This window comes from Mercenaria mercenaria, chromosome 10 (assembly GCF_021730395.1).
Source record: "Mercenaria mercenaria strain notata chromosome 10, MADL_Memer_1, whole genome shotgun sequence".
NCBI classification, from domain to species: Eukaryota; Metazoa; Mollusca; class Bivalvia; order Venerida; family Veneridae; genus Mercenaria; species Mercenaria mercenaria.
In genome coordinates this window covers 7,513,412-7,537,809 of record NC_069370.1, presented here as the reverse complement: position 1 = coordinate 7,537,809, position 24,398 = coordinate 7,513,412, and the positions used below count along the sequence as shown (strand labels likewise).

Here is a 24,398-nt window from a genome sequence, read left to right as displayed (position 1 = left end):
AAAATGGACTTTTATTTTTTAAAATACGAAAAATGGTAGCTCCCTTGCTTGGCACTCAGCATTGAAAGGTTTGAACCAGGCGGTTAAATAAGCACAGGTAAGTACAGTATCTGTAACTGGATACCTAGTTTGTCGCACAAGAGCTTTGTAGCTCGTGTTGTATGTTGGATTATATGCGACGTTAATTGTAAAGCTTACCTTTACCTTTACAGTACCCATTCCGTTACTTTATTTTCCATTCCGTTTCTTATTCAGATATTTCGTGGTTGCCCGGATATTGTAAACAAACTCGTTGCTGCTAAATATTTTAATTATTTTTCTTCGGTTCGTGTTATTTTAACATTTTGATTTGTTTCCGTATGATATACTGTCCTTAAAAATGATTGATTAGCAAATTATATGATAGTTTTGGTTCATTTTAGGATCCAAAGATAAATGTGACAGAAATGGAATTATTCGTCCACGAATAAGGTCGTACCCAAGGCAGTAAAGAAATTTATCCTGTCACTTGCAGTATTTTCGACCAGATATCAGGGTGCCGTATATCTTTCTTGATATACCGTCAGTTGATCATGTGACCAGTGATATACGGTCAGTTGATCATGTGACCTTATGATCGATATTGTTGTCATAAGAAATTTTGCAGCGAAACCATCATCATTGTGTTGGAAATGTTCGAACTAAGAAAATGAGTGGTCAAATAATGAGTTTTTATTCAAAAACGAAGAAGTTATTGCGATTTTGCCGGTAAACACGTCATTATATAAGTGACGTCATTACGAATATGACGTCATTAAAGCGGTTGTCGCACACTTATTTTTGTAAAATAAATTGCCAAATATCGGAAAATGAAGTAATGACAAGATAAATAGAATAATAGGTTAATGCCTAAGATGGAGAAAGTTTATCTGGCTCGGCTCCGGACGTTATCAAGTTCGCCTTCGGCTCACCAGATAAACTTTCTCATCTACGGCACTAACCTATTGTTCTCTATCTCTATTTTAATGTTTAACTGTTACATAACCAATGTATTAATTATCAAGTTATGAAATTATGTGTGATGATTTATATGCTCCCAACCACACACCTTAAAAAAATGAGGGTATACATATTGTTTTGCTCATGATTATCATATATATATTGCCATAGTCAATATAATTTGACGTTCAGATTGTTTTATATTTGTGACGGGCAATCTAAACGTCAAAACTTCGAAGGACCAAAATAATGGAGGATAAATCACAGTACACAGTTGTGTAAAGTTATTGGTTTTATCGCTTGCGCATATTGCGTATAGACGCGATAAACGTTAATCGTGTACAGTACATACGTAGGTTTAAATCACCAGAAAATTCATAATTTTGGAAATTATTTGATAATTTTTACATAAATCAATAAGGAATTGATCCCCTTTTGATACATGTAAGTTTTATTTTGAATTTATGCCCAATTTGTGACATAATTGGCATTTAAACCTATAGCATACATGTAAAGCGTCGGCATGCAGCGATGAAAATTTCAACGGAAATTTCCTCCACTATTTTGGTCTTTCGAGTGTTTGACGGGAGTGGAGATATTGCCCATAAAAAAAATAACTAATATTTCCTAGGATCGCGTCAAATTTGTTGGACTAGACATTGCCACCAATGGCAATGACTGTGGGCCTGTCTGAGTGTCTGTCCATCGGTGGATCGTTTAGCTACTAAGCTAAAAAAATTCAGCCTTAGAGATGTTTATTATGCTGTTACGGATCGCTGAGCTCACCTTTTACTTTAAAATGTTTCTAATCCATTTTTCTTTTGATCTCACATAAAATAGCCCATGCAACATTATCTGAACACAAGTTATACTTACAAGTTTCAAATGGGTACCACAGTCTGCAATATTTTGTCTGCCATTGCAGTTGTGACCTGATCAGGGTACTCTTCATTCTGAAAACAAATAGGGGGTATAAAGTCATTATTTATTGACTTTTTCTGTGAACTTAAACCTTCTAAGGAATGTTTTGCATGAACTTTGTTGAAAATGATTATGTTTGTAATTCAATAAATTCATAAATATACAAAAATGTTGATCTTGATTTTCAAAAATAACCACGTGCTCTGAACTTCGTATTACATCATCAGTTTCTCACGAGAGACTGTGCAAGATGTTGCAGTTCAACACTGGTTAATTAATCAAATGGGGGTTACCCCATAACTTAATGGACACGGCCATCAGAAAATAAAAATAGCGTCAGTTAAGTTATGGTAGCCAGAACTGTTTAGCTAGTAGTAGCCTACATGCTAATCATCAATAACCCAAGTTTTGAAGTCATCCAGATAGTCTGCTTGCATTTAAATTTATCCCTCAAGTAATTTTTTCTCTGCTCACTAAATGGAAAATAGACTTGCAATTGTTCATTTATTACACCAAGTATTCGAAAAAAGGCAAATCACTGAAATGATGGTGATTTGTCAAAGAAAGATCAAGGATAGAGATTGCCAATTAAAATATGGATCATTTGGCCCAAAAAAACTTGCCAGAAAAAAGAAAGACTCATAAAATTTTGACTTTCAATTTGAAATTTTCATCTGCATAAATTAATTTCGTGAGTATTCGAGGGAATGCATAGAATAGCAGTGGTCAGACTTCATAGGATGATTGCCTATGGTTAGATGACTGATATTGTTTGGGGAGTCAGTTAGTTGAAGGTCAAGGTTACAGTGATCTTGACACTGAAAAGGGTTCCGGCTCAGTTTCTACAGGCCTACAATCCTTGAGCTTCATATGATGATTTCCTGTGATCAGTAGACCACCCCTAGTGTTTTAGAGTCAGTAGATCAAAAGCCAAGGTTACAATGAAACTGAAAACAGTTTCAGCTCAGTTACTACAAAACTCTTTGGTCTACAGTCGTCGAACTTCATAAGATGATTGTCTAGGGCCAGTGGATGATCTCTATTGCTTTGGGATTCAGAAGGTCAAAGGTTAAGGCCACAGTGACTCTAGACTGAAAATGATTTCCACTCAGAGAACTAAAGAACACTTTGAACTGCAGTCGTCAAACTTCATAGGATGATTGCCTGTGGTCATTAGATGACAATTTCTGTTTTGGGAGTCTGTCAGTAAAAGGTCGCACTCTTCGGCCAACCTTGGTTTTAACTTCAGAGTGTGATTGCCTGTGGTCAGTAGATGATCCTTACTGCAAGTCAAAGGTCAAATCACAGTGACCTTGAGACTGAAAAGGATTTGCGCTGAATAGCTAAACAATGCTTCATATGACATTAGCCTGTGGTCAGTAGACCAATTGTTTTGGTTTTCAGTAGGTCAGTAGTCAAGGTCACAATGACATCTAGACTGAAAACTGTTTCTGATCAATGAGTAAAGTTAAAGAACGCTTTGGCTGTCAAACTTCATACAAAGGTTGCCTGTTGTCAGTGAATGACCTTCATTGATTTTAAGGTCATTTGCTAGGTTTTAGCATACAAAAGTACAATACAACTTTAATTGACCTAGCAATATATGCATGACACATGTGCACTTCAGTGGAAGCTTGCACTTGATATCTGTTTCTGCAAGAAACATTTTAATTTCACAGTGATTATAGTGGTTATCCGTATGATTGGCATTTCAGAGCAGGGTCACATTACTTACTGGAAGGATTGGGCTAACATTAAATGTAATCAATCCAGATAATGTCTTATGAGAAAAAACACCTTCCCAGAAGGCTTCTTCACATCCACTTAGACTCATTTTCCTGTAGTACTTCAAAATACTGGTACTAACTATAGTAACATCAGTACTTGAAGATATCTAATGGCTATATTTTAGTACCAGTATTTGAAACCGTCCAAGACACATAGACGCACAAGCACACAAACGCACACACATATAAGCAGGAAAAAACAAAAATCAGGCATCGCCTTAGTGAACAGCAGTGAACCTAATACCAGTTAACATTTACAGTCAAACTGCATTCTCTTAAACTTGCTGGAACCTGCAAAATTTGTTCCAGTAATCGATAGTTCAGGCCACCAAAACAATATACAACATAGAATTTTTTATGGGACCTGACGATGAGCTCGCAGAAAGGTTGGTGTTCAGATTATCAGAGTTCAGGCGAACGAAGTTTCACTGTAGTTTAGTTGACTAGAAGATATTCCTATGTTCTTTCAAGTTATATTCACATGTTCATTGTCAGGTACAATTTTTGTTATTTAAGGTAAAGATGTCCTCCATTGTGATGTACAATTTTTGTTATTTAAGGTAAAGATGTCCTCCATTGTGATGTACAATTTTTGTTATTTAAGGTAAAGATGTCCTCCATTGTGATGTACAATTTTGTTATTTAAGGTAAAGATGTCCTCCGACTTAGTAGCAACCTGGAACCTGAGTCTGCCTGATGGTAAACACAAAGTGGAGTTTGAACACGGAACCACTTCTGGAAAACGAGTTATTATCGTAGATGGCAAAGTAAGTTTTCTTTTAAAACCTTTAGTCTGCTGGCTGAAAGTGATTCTGCCTTTGCGGCCAGTGCAGATCAAGATCAGCCTGCACATCCCTGCAGGCTGATCATGGTGTGCACTGTTTGCTACTCAGAGAGTAAATTTTCAGTGAAAATCCCTTTAAATAATAAATGGTATTGCCCAAATTGAATGATGGACTGGACCATTTTAGAAATTTAGCAGGGTAAGGGTTAATATATTGTTGTCCTATCTGCCAAGTTTGAAAAGGTTACTTTACATTTGCAAATCAAGGAGTTCTTGTAAATGTCTATTTCTATGACAAGTTTTCTACAATGAACAGTTCTTTTATTCCTTTGTAAAACAAATAAAAGGTCCTAGTCTTTGTAAAGAATTTCTGCTCCTCTTGAAGTCTTCCAAGCAGTTCTTAAAGAGCCCAACATTTATAACAAGTAAATTTTGTCAAAGATTTCTAACTTCTTTCATCTGTCTCATTATCAGCAATTTAAATGATAGTGTTTTTAGCTCACCTGAGCACAAAGTGCTCAAAGGTGAGCTTTAGTGATCGCCCTGTGTCTGTCGTCCGTCTGTCTGTCCGTCATCAACAATTTGACTGTTAACACTCTAGAGGTCACATTTTTGGCCCAATCTTAATGAAACTTGGTCAGAATGTTACCCTCAATAAAATCTTGGACAATTCGATATTGGGTCATCTGGGGTCAAAAACTAGGTCACCAGGTCAGATCAAAGGAAAATTTTGGCCCAATCTTAATGAAACTTGGTCAGAATGTTACCCACAATAAAATCTTGGACGAGTTTGATATTGGGTCATCTGGGGTCAAAAACTAGGTCACCAGGTCAAATCAAAGGAAAAGCTTGTTAACACTCTAGAGGTCACATTTTTGGCCCAATCTTAATGAAACTTGGTCAGAATGTTACCCTTAATAAAATCTTGGACGAGTTCAATATTGGGTCATCTGGGATCAAAAACTAGGTCACCAGGTCAGATCAAAGGAAAAGCTTGTTAACACTCTAGAGGTCACAATTTTGGCCCAATCTTAATGAAACTTGATCAGAGTGTTATCCTCAATAAAGTCTTGGACGAGTTTGATATTGGGTCATCTTGGGTCAAAAACTAGGTCACCAGGTCAAATCAAAGGAAAAGCTTGTTAACACTGTAAAGGCCACATTTATGACTGTATCTTCATGAAACTTGGTCAGAATGTTAATATTGATGATCTTAAGGTCCAATTTGAATCTGGGTCATGTAGGATCAAAAACTAGGTCACCCGGTCAAATCAAAGGAAAAGCTAGTTTACACTGTAGAGGCCACATTTATGACCATATCTTAATGAAACTTGGTCAGAATGTTAATCTTGATGATCTATAGCTCAAGTTCGAATCTGGGTTAGGTGGGGTCAAAAACTAGGTCACCAGGTCAAATCAAAGGAAAAGCTTGTTAACACTCTGGAGGCCATATTTATGACTGTATCTTCATGAAACTTAGTCAGAATGTTAAACTTGATGACCTATAGGACAAGTTCGAATCTGGGTCAGGTCGGGTCAAAAACTAGGTCACCAGGTCAAATCAAAGGAAAAGCTAGTTTACTCCGTAAGGAGGGGAAAATTGAGCCGTAACCACTAATATAGGGGAAAAATTGCGTCATGATAAAAGCAGTATTTTTCATAAATATATTACCCTAAGAAAGAAAATGATTTAAAAGCATATTGTCCCATGTTTTAAATGGTACAGTTTACTTTATCATGTACATCTAGAGACATGCGCTTTTCTCAAAAGCAGCTCTAGTTTGTAATTGTTTTTGTGCATTGCAAAAAACTCATGTCACAAAGTTAATATCAAATACCACTGAGTCTTGTACAAAATATTTTATAAAATTTTACCAAAACTCTAAAAAATTGAAAATATCAAGTACACGTAGAATAGTGTGTTACTATATGTTTTTTGTTTATTTTAAGGAAATTCACAGAGAAGATTGGATGTTTAAACTCGTTGGGAAAGAACACTTTAGTGTTGGAAAAGCAAAGTGTACAATATCAATAGATGCTTGTTCAGGCTTTGCCTACGAATACACATTGTCAGTAAATGGCAAATCACTGGAAAAGTTCAGTGAAAATCAGAGTAAAATAATGAACTGTTGGTGTTTTACACTTGGATCAAAGAGCAGTACACCATTTAGGGTAGTTTTAGGTAAGGTCTTACTAAGTACAACCACTGCTAGATTATTTTTCTTGCACATCGTATGTTACAAATTTTAAAATAAATAGAGTGAAACGAAACACTTACTTTGTAGTACTCTTTCAAATAGTAATGCATTTAAACAAAATACAGGAAATTAACATTCATAAACAGAAGTGACATTGTAAGTTTCAGTGATGCACATCATCAAAGTTCCGGTGTAGTTTAGGTTTGAAACTGGGCCATTTTTAACCCTTAGCCTGCTGACGGCAGATGATCCTGCCTTTGCTACCAGTGCAGACCAAGATCAGCCTGCACATCCGTGCAGTCTGATCATGGTCTGCACTGTTCGCTATTCAGTCAGTAAATTTTCAGTGAAAACCCCTTTGAGTAATAAGTGGTACTGTCCAAATTGAAAGATGGACCAGTCCATTATAGAAATATAGCAGGGTAAGGGTTAAAGATTAACTTTAGGTCAGTTGGTGAAAGGAAAGAGAAACCTTGTGAACACTCTATCATGTTTTCTACCCTTATCTTTATAAAAACTCGTCACAACTATTGTATTGATTTATTCAGTATCAGTTAAAAAAGAATGTTATTTTAGATAAAACCTAGGCAACTAGGTCAAAGTATTGAAAAGCATTGCGAATCATCTAACTGCCACATTTTCTACACAGACTTCATGAAACTGTCTGAATGTTAATAAAAGTGAGGTGAAGTGAGAAATTGGGTATTAAAATCTTGGGTTAGAAACTAGTTCAAATTATATAAAATTGTTAACACTATGTATGCCTTACTTTCTACCTAATCTTCATGAAACTTGTTCAGAATGTTTTCTGTGTGAACTGTTTGAAACTGGTACATTGAGACAAAAATCTAGGTCAAAGATTTTATTCTTTTTGTTGGTTAAACTAATAACATTAATGAATAAATTATAAATTTCTAACATTTATGTTTTGTTGTTTAGATAATCAGTAACAGTTTTTTTATTACTCTGTAAAACTGAGAAAAAATTGTTTTAACTTTACAGAAAAAAATACACTTGATGTATGGGTAAATGGAAAGAAAATGGAACAGTTCGTAAGTATTTGTTAAAACTATTTTTGAATTAAATCATTTATTTCTAATTATACTGCAGTATTACATTTGTCACAAACTGAATAATTATATTTTGTATAATTCTTTAAAGCTTCTTGCCCACACTGTGGGTGAAAATTTTTCCTCATGTCAGGGGTCTAGGTCCATTTTTAGCTCGACTATTCATAGAATAGTGAGCTATTGCACTCGCCCATGCGTCGGCGTCCGCGTCCGCGTCCCGATTTTGGTTAAGGTTTTGTATGTAAGCATTCATTTGAGCGCCAAATGTCAAAGGCTGCTAAATTGTGTCTCTCTAAATAAATGGGATTTTATGTGATTAAATGACTATGTAGAAACTTCATTTTTGTTCTGGAGTTACATGAATATATGACATTTATGAATATATCATTCGTTTTTGGATTACTAATTGCATTTTTGGAGTATTTGTGTCCAAAACAATTGGATTTTAACAAAGGATTTTATCATAACTGGGTGAACACCATCTCAGTGCACACAATGGATTATCACATAATGGATTATCCTAAGGGCCTGGTTAAAACCTATAGTGCAAGTGAACTAATGAAATATAGATCAATACCCAGACAATGGATTTTACCTGACCAACAAGATTAAAAGGTCTGGGGATATTAAACTTTAGAAGTTACCGATCAGGAGCTGCAATACACAAAAGTCACAAAATACAAAGGAAACAATATGGTGTAAATGTGTCAAATCTTGTATATCCAAAACGATCAAACACACTCAGTAACTATACAGAGAATGTCACCTGTCTAACATTGAACTGTCATTCAGTAGTCAAAAAGGATGTGCTAGTCGGACAATTGCTTCGTGACGAGAACATTGACTTTGCACTTTTGACGGAAACCTGGTATTCCGATGAAAAACAATCCCAATTCGAAACATCAGATTTAAATCAAGATGGTTATAGACTCAGTGTTGCGAATCGTAGAAACAAAACGGGTGGCGGTATTGCTCTGACTTGTAAAAGTAGTGTTCAAATGCGCAAAATGGTATCTGGCACCACCGAAAGTTTTGAGTACGGAGTATGGCAAATGGTCTTTAAAAACATTACCATTAATTGTGTAGGCATTTATAGACCCCCAGCTTTGGCGACACCTACGCAATTTGTGAAAGACTTTTTCGAATTTCTTGAAGACGTTATTTCCAAGTACCCCAATCTCATGATCATGGGAGATTTCAATCTACATATACATGACGACACCAACACTATTTCTGAATTCAACAGTTGTTTATGTGCTATGGGGTTGCAACAACATGTACATTTCCCAACACAAGTGTTCGGTCAGAGTCTTGATCTTGTGATCACAGAGGTCGCAATGGTGTTGAACTTATCTCATGTGAACCGGTCCTTTCTTATCCGGCCATCGTGTAGTAAAAGTCATTACAAAGTGAAAAAGGAAAACATCATCAGCAAGTCTATTACTTACCGGAACTTTAATGACATAAATGACTCAGATTTTGCTAGTGACCTTGCTGATTTGAAAATTGAAAGTGATTCAATTGAGACATATGTTGACATTTTCCAAGATGAAATGAAAAATATCATTGACAAGCACGCTCCTTTAAAGAGAAAACTATTATTTGTCGAAATCCGAAACCGTGGTTTAATGAGGATATCCGCCACTTAAAACAAATTCTGCGCAAATCCGAACGTTTGTGGAGGAGGTACCAAAATCCACAGGACTATGAAATTTTCAAAACTGCTCTTAATAAATATCACCATGAACTGAAACTAGAAAAACAGAGAACTCTTAGCCAAAAAAGTGCTCGAATACAAAGGTGATTCCAAAAAACTTTACAAATTTGTGACAGATCTCACCGGCGGCAAGTCGGAGAATCCAATGCCTGTTGTTGAAAATGAAAATACGCTAGCTGACAAATTTGCTGACTTTTTCATGGAAAAGATTCAGAAAATACGGGACAGCTTAAAAGATTTTGAAAACTATAAACCATCAATGAGAAATGTGCCGGAATTTGGAAAATTTGATGAACTTAGTGAGGATGAAGTTAGAAAACTCATTAACCAGTTACAAACAAAGTCGTGTGAAATTGATGTTATTCCAACAAAAGTGTTGAAGTCATATTTAAACGAGCTCCTCCCAATTATAACTAGACTAGTGAATCTTTCATTGACTCAAGGAGTCTTCCCAGTGCAGTGGAAACAGGCAATAGTTAGACCTCTGTTAAAGAAAGCTGGTCTCGAACTTATATTCTCAAACTATAGGCCAGTGAGCAACTTATCATTCTTGTCCAAATTGATAGAGAAATCAGCACTGTATTTACTTAATAAACATGTAAATGAACATAATCTCCTTCCGAAAAATCAGTCCGCATACAGGCAACATCATTCGTGCGAATCGGCTTTATTGAGACTTATCAATGACATCTTGGACGCTATGGAACATCAAGAAGTGACTGCATTGATAGCATTAGACCTTAGTGCAGCTTTGATACGGTAGATCCACGATATTCTTTTGGACGTTTTGAAATGTCAGTATGGTGTCTCTGGTGTTGCATTGGACTGGTTGAACTCATATCTGAGGCCACGGAGCTGCCGGTGAGTGTGAATCAAACAGTGTCATCAGCACGTGAGCTTACGTGTAGTGTCCCCCAGGGAAGCTGTTTAGGGCCGTGGCTCTATCTCACGTACGCAGGAACGATTTTTGACATTGTTCCCCCGTCCATTTCCGTCTATGGCTTTGCCGACGACCACACACGCAAGCACACGTTTTAAGCCCGAACCATCCATCGAGGCTAAATCCATTGGTGAACTAGAGGAGTTTGCTACAGATTCAAATGAGTGGATGAACAGTAACAAACTAAAAATGAATTCCTCAAAAACTGAACATATTGCCTTTGGAAGTGCCCTCAGTTGAATAAGTTAAACATTCACGAGATAGATATTTGTGGTGATAAATCAAGAGACAGAGTAACATCAGATATTGGGGGCCTATTTGGACGAAACTTTAACTTTCAAAGAGCATATAAAAATAAAGTGTAGAACGGCAATGTTGAATTTTTTCCGAATCAAAAACATTCGCAAATATTTGACTCAGGATGCAACTGAAACCTTAGTGCTATCGCTGGTTATTTCGCATTTAGACTACTGTGATGTTATTTTATACGGTATTTCTGATTGTGACATCGCAAAACTGCAACGCATTCAAAATATGTGTGCGAAGTTAGTTTTGAATCGTAGAAGAAGAGACAGTTCTAAGCAGGCACTCTACGATTTGCACTGGCTGCCGATCAAAGCCAGAATAAACTTTAAGATCTTGACGTACATGTTCAATTGCCATGTTGGAAATGCGCCTGCATATTTGATTGAACTCTTAACACCGAAAATCCCCCAGCGCTCCCTCAGATCCTCGGAGTCATCAGTTGACTGTTACATCGTCCCTTTCAACAAGCGAAAAACTTTTAGTGATAGAAGCTTTAGTACTATAGGGCCAAAGTTGTGGAATAATTTGCCGTTGAACATCAGACAAAGTTCTTCAATTGACTGCTTTAGGAAAAAGTTGAAAACGCATTTCTTCAGAGACTACTTTGCATTATTCTAAGTTTTGACTGAGTTTTAAAACAGTGATGCTAGTGACAGTGATAGAAATTTAATGTTTGTCTGTGATAATTGTATGTTAGTAATATTTTAAAATATAGTATTATCATTGACTTTAAATTAATAATTGCTATTTTGATTCGTTTTAATTAATCTTATTTAAAATATTTTATATTTAATATTTTATTTCAACTTGTATTGTAAAACGCCATTGAATATGTTTTAAATGTAGAAAAAGGCGTTTAAGCAAATAAACCAGTTTCAGTAAGCTGGTATCTCAGTAACCACTTGTGGGAATGGATTGAAACTTCACACACTTATTCACTGTGACAAACTGACTAACATTGCACAGGTTCCATAACTCTGTTTTGCTTTTTTACAAAATTATGCTCCTTTTTTGACTTAGAAATTTTTGGTTAAGGTTTTGTATGTAAGCTGGTAACTCAGTAACCACTTGTGGGAATGGATTGAAACTTCACACACTTATTCACTGTGATGAACTGATCTACATTGCACAGGTTCCATAACTCTATTTTGCTTTTTTACAAAATTATGCCCCTTTTTCGACTTAGAAATTTTTGGTTAAGGTTTTGTATGTAAGCTAGTAACTCAGTAACCACTTGTGGGAATGGATTGAAACTTCACACACTTATTCACTATCATGATATGACATGCAGTACAGAGGTTCAATACCTCTACTTTGCATTTTACAAAATTATGCCCCTTTTTCAACTTTTGTATTCATTCAATTGACAAGGCTGTTGAATAGTCGAGCGTTGCTGTCCTCCGACAGCTCTTGTTTTTGGAGAAGTCACTTCTCGCTCCAGCTGATTTAGGGAGAAGTGGGGAGACTTTAGGGAAACGTGGGAAGATTTTTCCTACCTCAGTGCTGTTAAGTGATACAAAAAGTGGATGTAATTTTCTTGTTTCTATTTAAAAAACATTGAAGTGACCATTCATTTTCTTAGTGAGGTCATTTCTCATACAGTGGTTTAATATTGTTTCATTACAATATTCTGAAAAACAGACGTTTTCAAAATTCGAGCCGATGCTGTTAATTTAACCCGCCGATTTTTGATGATATCTGTATGAAGTATTTATTATTAACACCGAGTCATCACCTTGGTGAAAAATATCTCACTTGAATTAAACTGAAAGTAAACTGTTCAAACTAGAAATACATATTCAAATCAATTCATCGATGGAAGTCAATTTAACGTAGTTAATACATTACATGTCATTCTTTTACTATAGATAACAAATAATTGTGTACAATATTCCAATTAATCGCATGGTTAATCAGCAATTTATTTATAAAACATTGTTTTTTGCACTCGAACATGTTGACAATAAAACACAAAATGTCAAAGACGAAACCATGGAGCTAATTGGCTAAACACAACCGACTCTGGTGTGTTGGATAATTTGATTTGCTTTCACACTTCTCGGGAAAATCGTGCAAGTACCTGAAGTAGGCGGAGCTTAAATTATGCTATCAGCGTGTGTCTCTGTACTCATTTTGACACCATGCAAATTGTCAACAGTCCGGGTAGCGGTAATTAGCAAATGCGGATATCAGAAAATCGGGCGACTTGCATTTCACTTTGATGTTAGTTTTGAGCGAAGTTTGAAGTTCCAGAGTGCCTATTTTGCTCAAGTTGCCCACGTGCGAGAGACCTGCATGTTCATTTCCCCAAAGTTGAGCATAGAATGTATACATGACTCTGAAAATTGATAAAGTGTGTGAAAATAAATGTTAGATATTGGTAAAAATGTAAGAATGTAAATTTTTATGCAATATTTCAAAAATGGTTTACTACATTATGCACAATATTTTTGTTTATATTTATAAGAATATCATGCAAAAGTCTTATGTCAGAAAGTTTGTACCACTAGGCACTTTCAGAAGTATTTTTAGTCCTTAACACTTTTGCCAACAACCACATTGGAACAGACACTATCAAAGTTTTCTGTATTGCCACTGCAATACTTGGTCACTTGTTTGTCAGATCTTTGGTATTTTGGGGTTGAAATTCATTTTCTTGAAGTTATTGACCCTTAAAAAGTCTAATCTGTCTTTAGATAGGTTGTAATTTCTATTTTTAGCTTGACTATCTGAAGAATAAGTAGAGCTATCCTACTCACCACAGCGTCTGCGTCACACCTTGGTTAAGTTTTTTGTACCAGTCCACATTTTGACAAAGTTTTTTGAGATAAACCCTTGAAACTTTGCACATGTTTACCATCACCATTTCCAGTCATAGTCAAGAGTACATAACTCCATCAAGGATGTTGGCTGAATTATGGCCCCTTTTGATTTAGAAATCTTGGTTAAGTTTTTCGTGCCAGTTCATATTTTGACAAAGTCTTTTGAGATAAAGCTTTGAAACTTTCAACACTTGTTTACTATTACCATGTCCAGTTATAGGCAAGAGTACATAACTCCATAAAGGATTTTGGCTGAATTATGGCTCTTTTGGACTTATGGAAATCCACAAATGCAGGAACATTGTCTGTCTAATCTATTTTCTTTCTTTTGTCTGAAAATCTGTGGTAATATTTTGACCTCATACTTAAATCAGTTCTCGAATAGTCGAGCGCGCTGTCATCCAACAGCTCTTGTTAGATTATCAGTATTATACATATTATATCGTAAAAGGGAGGCAATATAATTACACGGTATTAACAAATCATACATAAGTGTTATTATTACTACAGTGAAATTTGCTAAATGATGTTACCAAGTCTTGTTTGTTGTGTACATGTATATGATTTTGAATTATCTTTAAATGTGTGTATGATTATCTTTAAATATAAATAATGATATAATAATGGTAGTAAACAAGAGTGTCAATTTCAAACATTATTCAAAGAATGTGTGTACAGCTAAAGGAAAGAACAGGTGGTTTGACCATGACTGTTCAATAATGCATAGAGAAATTAGACAATAAGGTAAATGTATGCTTCAATGCCCATACATTAAAGGACTTTAGTTTTCATAATTTAAAAGGACGATACAAAAATGGGCGTAGGGACGATTTGAGCATTGGGACTGCGGAGGTGGGATACCCACTCCCATCTCCCTCCCATGAGCTGGCTCCAGGGTGTTCCCGTGAAAATTTTGCATATTACTAGAATAAATAGTGCAATTTGGCGGCTTCTTGGACTGCTCAGTAGCTGTTGAACATACCCGTTTTCTTTTAGAGTTTTCACCCCTATATACAGTTTACTGTGTTCAAACACTGTAATGGCGGTACTATGTTAGATACAGACAATGTTTTGACATGGTAGAACCAGTACAGTCTAAGTAAGGGATCGAGCAGAAGACTCATTATAGTGAATCCATGGAAATACGTTGAAACCACTGAGGGTTGAATGAACAGGGTTCAGGGTTCTTTTTACTGGATACGCAAAATTGCGAGGCTTATTATGTTTTTCCATTTTTACATTGAAGCTGTCCTACTTGTTAATTTAACTAGATCTGTAAAATCTATGAGGATTTTTCTACTTTTGATGCGTTGATTCATTATGACTGGTTTCTTTGATATTTCAAACAAATTGTTTAAGTGTCCAAAATATTTAATTTGATATATTTTATGAAAAGACATCTAAAGATGCCGATTTGCATTTGTGTTTTACTCAATTGGCACAACAGAGACACAACATTAATTGCAAGTGTCTATAATGTTTGGCAGTATGCAATTAAATACGATTGACTTTCAGTAATTAATTCTGTTCTGTTCAGTAATCAATGTATCGCCTATATTCCGAGTCTGCAGGGTGTGAAAACACAGATACCTTGGTACAGTACACTGTCACCATGGTGATCTAACAAGGTGTCAGCAATACAAGATTCTGTGTACATATCATTTGCTGAGGCACTTCATGATACATTGACAATTGGCATGAGAAGACCGCTGTATTTTTTCCGATTAAGTTTTCTAGCCTTTTAAAAAAATTACGAGTTTGGCATTTCGCCGCTCCTTGAAATATTGGGGTGGCAGGTGCCGCCCCAACTCCTACAAAGTTACATGAAATCTAAATTTATAGAAAGCATCGAAACTCAACTAAACACCTTACATGAAACAAATCCAAAACAGTTAAGAAAATATTGGATACACTTCAAGAGAAGAAAAATGATACAAAGCCAATTCCCATTGTTGATTGGACAAGCTACTTTAAGGAATTGCATAAAGATGACTGATCAGCAGACTTTAATATAAGTTACCTGGAAAATAATAAATAGCATCACAAACAAAACTTTAGACTACCCATTTACTTGTAAAGAAATTAAAGATAACATCACACAGATAAAAAAATTATTAGCAGCCAGGAAATGACCTCATTTTAATTAAACTATTCAAAAGTGGTAAAGATTCACTGGTATAGCCAATAGTTTAAAATAAAAACAATGTACTAAGTAGTGGTCAGTTCCCAAATCAGTGGAATATTTCCTTCATAACTAGTATTTATAAATCTGGCAATATGAATGAAGTAAAAATTACAGCAGCATTAGCTGTTTCAATAAACTATTTACTTTATCACTACAGAGAAGACTGACATGTTAACTTGAGAGCAACCAGTTACTTTTAGATATGCAGGCTGATTCTAAACCTGGTTACCGAACAACAGGTCATATTACACAATTAAAACAATTCTAAATAAATACCTCCATAAACATAAAAAGCCTGTTAAACACAGTTTTTCTGCATCAATTGACTTTTCTAAAGCATTTGACTCTTGTTAAGAGACCCGGCTTATTCAATAGATGCTAAATATTGGCATTGGCGGTAATTTTTACCGATTAATAAAATATATGTATTGTAACACTAGGGATCAAACATTGAAGGTGTTATACAAGGGGACAGACTGAGCCGACACTCTTAAATATTTACATCAATGATATGGGTGGTATTTTCGGCAGCCCGACTGTGAACCGGTTACTATTAATGATATAAAAATCAGTCATCTTATGTATGCTGATGTAATGCTAATACTATCAGAAAGTAGCTCTGGGTTACTGGTTACTATTAATGATATAAAAATCAGTCATCTTATGTATGCTGATGTAATGCTAATACTATCAGAAAGTAGCTCTGGGTTACTGGTTACTATTAATGATATAAAAATCAGTCATCTTATGTATGCTGATGTAATGCTAATACTACCAGAAAGTAGCTCTGGGTTGCAAATATGGTATGCTAATGCTGTTTGCTGACAGTATACTGGTATGCCCTGGAAAAATCTGTTCTATGTATCAGTAAATGTTTAGTTCCCATAAACAATTTGTATTTGTATTAAATCTGTATATGATTTTAAATTATATTTATATGTGTATATATGATTTTCAGTTACCTTTATTTGTGTATATGATTTTGAAATATCTGTGTGTGTATATGATTTTGAAATATCTTTAAATCTGTGTATGTTTATGAATTATCTTTATATTTGTATATGATTTTGAATTATCTTTAAATCTGTATATGATTTTGAATTATCTTTAAATGTGTATATGATTTTGAAATATCTTTAAATCTGTGTATGTTTATGAATTATCTTTATATTTGTATATGATTTTGAATTATCTTTAAATCTGTATATGATTTTGAATTATCTTTAAATGTGTATATGATTTTGAAATATCTTTAAATCTGTGTATGTTTATGAATTATCTTTATATTTGTATATGATTTTGAATTATTTTTAAATCTGTATATGATTTTTAATTATCTTAAAATCTGTATATGATTTTGAACTATCTTTAAATCTGTGTATGTTTATGAATTATCTTTATATTTGTATATGATTTTGAATTATCTTAAAATATGTATAATATGATTTTGAATTATTTTTAAATCTGTTTTCTTTGATCAGGAAGCATTTTCTGACAATACAGACTTTGGAGCAGAGATAAATTTTGTTCTTGGTGATACAGGACGTCCAGCATGCATAAGGACAAGAAGTAGTGGGAAAAAACGGGATGGTATGATACATGAACTTTTCATTGAGGGCAGTGACGAGCCAATTCCACATGCAAAAGAATTTCATTAGCATTGCAACATTTTTTTATACTCAAACTATTTTAGGAAGGACAGTTATTGCCTAGGTTCTAGACCTCCCCAGATTAAGAAATAAGTTATTGCATAATACCTATTTTGCTGAGATCGTCACACCACCTACTCTTCTCATTTGCCAATTAGGCAGTTTTTAGATCTATTCAGAGAATATCGAGAGCTGTTCTACTCACCAGAGCATGGGAGTTTGCATCACTCCTTGGTTAAAGTTTTGCAAATAAGGTCATTTCTCAGTAATCATTTGCATGTATTGGATTGAAAGTTCACTTAAAGCTTCTTAGTCATTAAAGTCTACTTAATTAAAGTAAGATAACTGCTGGTTTACTTTAATATATAAGACAGTTATGGTCCTTTTTTGACTTGGAGATTTAGGTTAAAGTTTTACATGCAACTTTAACTCTCAAACTGCTACATGTATCAGATTGAAACTTTACAGAATGCTTCCCAGTCATCAACCCTACTGACATAACCAAGTTAGATAACTCTTGGTTAAAACAAATATAAATTTACATATGAACCGTGCCATGAGAAAATCAACTTAGTGGCTTTGCAACCAGCATGGATCCAGACCAGCCTGCGCATCCATGCAGTCTGGTCAGGATCCATGCTGTTCGCTTTCAAAGCCTATTGCAATTACAGAAACAGTTAGCGAACAGCATGAATCCTGACCAGACTGAGCGGACACGCAGGCTGGTCTGGATCCATGCTGGTCACAAAGCCACTATGTTGGTTTTCTCATGGCGCGGCTCATATATGTTAAAAGTTTTGCATGTAATCATTGCCATCCCAGTAATAAAATTCATGTTTTGTTAGAAGTTATTGCTCTTGTTCTGCATAGAAATGGCCGAATAGGTGAGCCAGATGTCTTATAGACAGCTCTTGCTTTTTGTAATGTGTATGTTTGTTAAAATGTTACCGGTAGACTTAAGATTGTCTATTTGTAAATTAGAAATAATTTGTCCTTAGAATAACTGTTTTATCAAAAATGTTAATAATTTCTGTACAAACCCAGAGCAGATCCTGAAATATTCCACATTGTATAACAGCATTTGGGTGATAACCTAGCCTAGTCATTGTTTTTATGCCTCCCAAAACCCCACCCCTCCATCTGTTAACCTTTACCCTGCTAAATGTCTAAAATGGACTGGTCAGTCATTCAATTTGGGCAGTACCACTTGTTATCTAAAGTGTTCAGGTGTTCAGTAAAAATTTACTGACTGAATTATTATAGTGAACAGTGCAGACCATGATTAGCCTGCATGGATGACATGCAGGCTGATCTTCGTCTGCACTGGTCGCAAAGGCAAAATCACTTGCTGCCAGCAAGCTAAATGTTAAAGAAGAGTGGTTTATTGGTCCTTTGGTATACCATTTGGTTTTCTGTCAATATATTTAGTGTGCTTGGGTCTACATAAGTCAAACTTCATTAACAAGATTATTGCCTGTGGTCTGTAGATGACTCATGTTGTTTTGGAGGTCAGTAGGTCAAAGGTCAAGGCCACAGTGACCTCAAGAACAGTTTCTAATCCATAACTGGAGAATGCTTGGACCAATGATTGATGGGTGCTTATGATTAAGTAGATAACTCCTATAGCTTACATCTAAAAAGTCAAGGTTTATGAGCACTCTAGGCAGAAAACAGTTTCTGAACAATAGGTAGAGAACCATTGGACTTAATGCTGTCAGACTTTACAAAATGACTGCCTATTTTCAATAGCTGCTCCATATAGTTTTATAGGTCACTATGTCAAAGTAAGGTCACTTAAAATTATTTCTGATCAACTGAAGATAGTATGATTGCCCATAGGTAGTGAGTAGATGACCCTAATTTTGGAGTTGGTATGTCTAAGATCTTTGTCATTATAATCTCAAGACTGTGCACGGCAGCGGAATACTGATTTAAGTTTTTATATATAAGCTTGCTTGTCATTTCGCACACTTGTTTACTGTGATAACTTGATGTACTCTGGACAGGTTTCATAACTCTCAACTTTTTATGGCACTTTGTGGGGGCATATAGATTTGCCCTTGTCCTTCCTTCCGTCCGTCCGTGAATGTTGTGTCGCACCTAGCTTCAAGAGGATTTGATGTAGAGTCACAAAACTTTACAGGAATGTTGGTCAGCATGTGTAGTTGTGCACCTGGGGTTTCGCGTCTGGATTCATTCAGTCATGTAGGAGTTATGGCCCCTGACTTTGTAAAAATTGGTCATTTTAGTGTTGTGTCGCACCTAGCTCCAAAAGTATTTGATGTAGAGTCACAAAACTTTACAGGAATGTTGGACAGCATGTGTAGTTGTGCACCTGGTGTTTCGCGTCCGGATTCTTTCAGTCATGTAGGAGTTATGGCCCCAGACTTAGTAAAAAGTTGGTAATTTTAATGTTGTGTCGCGCCTAGCTCCAAAAGTATTTGACCTAGAGTCACCAAAGTTTACAGGAATGTTGGTCAGCATGTGCAGTTGTGCACCTGGGGTTTTGCGTCCGGATTCATTCAGTCATGTAGGAGTTATGGCCCCTGACTTAGTTAAAGATTGGTCATTTTAATGTTGTGTCGTGCATAGCTCCAAAAGTATTTGAGCTAGAGTCACCAAAGTTTACAGGAATGTTGGTCAGCATGTGCAGTTGTCCGGATTCATTCAGTATTGTAGGAGTTATTGCCCCTGATCTATGAAATAATTGTCATTTCAATGTTTTGTCGTGCGTAGCTCCGAAAATATTTTACCTACAGTCATTACGAAGAGAAATGAGGGTTATTTTTTGCATTTTTTTTTAAATAGCAACATATTGTTTTCCCAAAGTTGATCTGTGTCCTTTGTCATGTAGTGGGGGCATCTGTGTCCCATGGACACAGTTCTAGTTCAACATAGTGTTCGTATGTAAGCATGTATCTCAGCAACAACTAGAGGGAATGGATTGAAACTTGACAAACTTGTTCACTGTAACGTATTGACATGAAATACACAGATCCAATAACTCTAATTTACTATTTAATGAAATTATGCCCCTTTTTTGACTTAGCATTTTATTTTTAGTGATCTGTTATATCATTAAGTATCATGTGTGAAAATTTATGATTATTTTTGTTGCCGCTTTGTACTTGTTTAAATCTGTGATTTCATTATTTTAATTTTTTTAAGTGAATTGAGTATTTGCTGTCGTCCAACAGCTCTTGTTGAAAATATAGACTTTTTGTTGAAATCGATAGTATATTTTCAGATTATGAATATGTTACTACTGAGTTCAGTTAATGTAGTGGACATGTAATGACATAAGGCAGTATACATATTCTCCTTACACTGTTTCGGCATTCTGCGGTTTTTACTGAGAGTGGTATGCATGTTCAGCTACATTTACATAATGTAGAGTGCTGAATTGTGTTTGCTCGCCCACTTAACTCAATAGGAAAGCGCACATCTACAGATCACGGGGTCATGAGTTCAATCCCCGGGCATGACGTATGTTCTCCATGACAGCTTGATAAAAGACATTGTGTCTGAAATCATTTGTCCTCCACCTCTGATTCATGTGGGGACGTTGGCAGTTACTTGCAGAGAACAGGTTTGTACTGGTACAGAATCCAGGAACGCTGGTTGAGTTAACTGCCCGCTGTTGCATAACTGAAATTCTTTTGAAAAATGGTGTTAAACCCAAAACAAACAAACAATAACTAGACTATGTAACCATACAGACTTTTCCAATTGTCATTATGCATCCACTGCCTTAAATAAAAATGTCTTAAAAACAAAAATGAAAAGTTGAAACACGTCAGTTTGTAGAGTTGTAGAAGTTGAGGTTTCAGTACTTTTACCTATACACATCTTTGTATGAAGGTAAAGGAATACAGTATCTATCTGTCTGTAGGTAAATACCAGATAAAGCTAATGAAATATATCTGTTTTATAAATGTCTTGAGAGGGAAAGTCATAAAGTTGCAGTTAAAGTTACCTTTCTCACACATCTAATATAATATAATATAATAAATGTTTTTGATATAGGAAAGTGCTGTTCTTCCAACAGCTATTTCTAAAAATAGTTACATCTGTTATTTAAGTGGTAAATATACATGTAAGTGATAGTTATGAAATCTCAAATTATTGTATATTTTCCATTCGGTTGGAGACTGAAAATGTATATACATGTACCAGACTGAAGATGTATATACATGTACCATGTGCCTTTTTATTGTTTAATTATTGTACATTGTGTGATCTTGTTTATTTTGTCAACCTACTATTCATAATACTAATGTAATTCAGACATAGATCTACTAACAGTTTGTGTTGATATATTATGTATGGTTCATAAATGACATTCCATGTTACTAATTTATAGCTATTCATTTTTGCTGTTAACTTCATATCACAATGTTAATTATGTTAACTTAATATCAGGATGTTAATTATATTATTGTTACCTTGTATATTGATAGATATTGAACCTCAACTGTAACTTACTTGTTCAAACATAGAGCTAGCTCTCCAATTTATATGTACCTTTTGTTTATCCCCCCGCCAAAGGCGAAGGGGATATTAGAAATGCTCTCCGTCCGTCCGCAACGATCTTTGTCTGGAGCATAACTCCAAAAGTACTGGAGGGATTTTCTTCAAACTTCATACACTGATAGAACACATTGGGAGGAAGTGCAGTGTGCAAGAACAATAACTCTACCCTGCCTACTTTTTGAGTTATTCCCCTTTATCATATTTTCTTTAAAAAAATTGTCCGCAGCATATCTTTTTCATGCATGGAGGGATTTTGATATATCTTGGCACAAATGTTCACCACCACGAGATGAAGTGTCATACACAAGAACCAGGTCCCTAGTTCTAAGGTCAAAGTCACACTTAGAGGTCAAAGGATACAAGAATGAAAACATTGTCCGGAGCACTTCTTCTTCATGCATAGAGGGATTTTGATATAACTTAGCACAAATGTTCACCACCACAAGACAGAGTGTCCTGCGCAAGATCCAGGTCCCTAGGTCTAAGGTCAAGGTCACACTTAGAGGCCAAAGGTCAGATACAAGAATGACTTTGTTTGAAGCATTTCTTCTTCATGCATGGAGGGATTTTGATATAATTTGGCACAATTATACACCATCATGAGACGAAGTGTCGTGCGCAGTTCCCTTCTTTAGAATTACTTCCCTTTGTTGTTACTTTGAATAGCTTTTATTGTAACTTTTTCATTACTAGTCGTAGGGAAAAATCGAGACAACTTTTCAGTAGTACAACATGCATGCTACATCCAATTTTGAGGTGTATTTTGACCAATCTCTACCTAGTAAAGATTTTTGTGTGGACTTACAATTTTTTATTTTTTTATTATTTTTTTAAAGATTAACTTCCATTAGTTGTTACTATAAATAAATAATAATTGACCACAGGGAAAAAACAAGACCACTTTTCTGTGGTACAACCTGGATGTTACTTTCCAATTTTAGGTGTATTTTAAGACATCTCTACCTGGTAAGGAGTTTTTTTGTGGACTTAGAAAAACAAAAGACTTACAATGATTAGTAAACAACCACAAAATTAAAATTCCATTTGCAAATACAGCTGCTATAGAGTAAAGAAATTTGCTGTGTCGGGCATAATATATTGTGACATTCTGGCACTCTTGTTCCCTGTTAGCTTTCCATTCCTTCTTTTTACAGTAGCCATATAGAAAAACATCATACAGCTATACTGTTCATGAAAATTAATAAAATTTAGCAGTAAACCACCTCACAACATCTTTAAAACCCCTGATGTGGACCACAACTAAACGGTTTTTCAAAGCTTCTCCCAAAATGAATACTTTCAGACACTAACTTGCCAGGAACTTTAGCCTTCTATTATAATATGCCCGGCGGGGGGGATTGGCCATGTCTAACATGGCTTTTGTTGAACATTATAATGCCTTACTATCTGTTACTATTAACATTGTCTTGCGTTTCAGTGCAATTAAGATCAAATTTATCAGTGAATACTATGGAAACCATTAATGGACAGACTAAATTTCATGGATTTTGGTGGTTTGCATCAATCCATGAAATTTAATCCTGATTAACAAATGAAATGGAAGTCCCATCTATTTTGTATTTCAATTTGTTAGCCGCAAAATTCATGTTGCTTCTACCTACTTAAGCAGAAACCAGTTTTGTTATTGTTTGTCATTATGTTTTGCTAATGTAAATATTTTTTTTTTTTTTCCAAAAATATTTTATGACACTTTGAGACTTTTTACTGATCGACTCAGGTTGATAGTATTGCATATCACCCGTGCTGAACTGTGTTATTGATATATCATTATACCTCAAGTAAAATTACCATAGACCAACAGGGATTTAGTTTGAATTCTACATTCAGAACACTTTTAAGGTGTGATAATTGTTTTGAATATCACCCATGTTATTCATTAACAAAACGCTGTACAGACCAACTTTCTAATAATTTGATCAAGCAACCGGGATGATTTCTTTTCTAAACCAGGTGTTTCCAGACCCTGTACTGATAGGCTTTCCTGTGAGTCCTACCTAATGAGACCAGCCTGTTTAACCTTTAGCCTGCTAAGATTCTAAAATTAACTGATCTATCATTCAATTTGGGCAGTACCACTTCTTATATATAATTACTCAAACGGGTGTTCACTGAAAATTTTACTGACTAAACAGAGAACAGTGCAGACCAAGATCCAGGTCTGCACTGTTCGCAAAGGCAGACTCACTTGCTGCCAGCAGGCCAAAGGTTAAATATTTTACAAAGAAAACATACAATGCTGCTATTAAAAATTCTTAACAATCACATTTTTGGTTGTTAAATATCTGAAATGTGATTTTCAGTACCGGTATAATAAAACAAAATGACATGGGCATCTGCTTCAGTGATATGGGATATGCCCAACCTTCGAAAAATATAGCCCTTGGCTATCATCTTGGGGTATTATCAGTTTTGTCACCCTGGTTAACTAGTGTTATTTATATGTACATGTATATTATAGGAAACCTTACCTAAATTGTCAGTCTGTAA

At 35.3% G+C, this 24,398-nt stretch overlaps 1 protein-coding gene across 1 annotated transcript; it reads left to right on the top strand.

Moving 5' to 3' along the window:
• Nucleotides 1–275: 275 nt before the first annotated feature.
• On the top strand, nucleotides 276–17,958 carry LOC128559762 (fas apoptotic inhibitory molecule 1-like). The gene is made up of 5 exons (XM_053552227.1): nucleotides 276–324; nucleotides 4,334–4,453; nucleotides 6,421–6,652; nucleotides 7,671–7,720; nucleotides 17,190–17,958. Exons 2-5 carry the CDS (start codon nucleotides 4,340–4,342, stop codon nucleotides 17,364–17,366), a joined length of 573 nt encoding a protein of 190 aa, XP_053408202.1. The 5' UTR covers nucleotides 276–324; nucleotides 4,334–4,339; the 3' UTR covers nucleotides 17,367–17,958.
• Nucleotides 17,959–24,398: the final 6,440 nt, after the last annotated feature.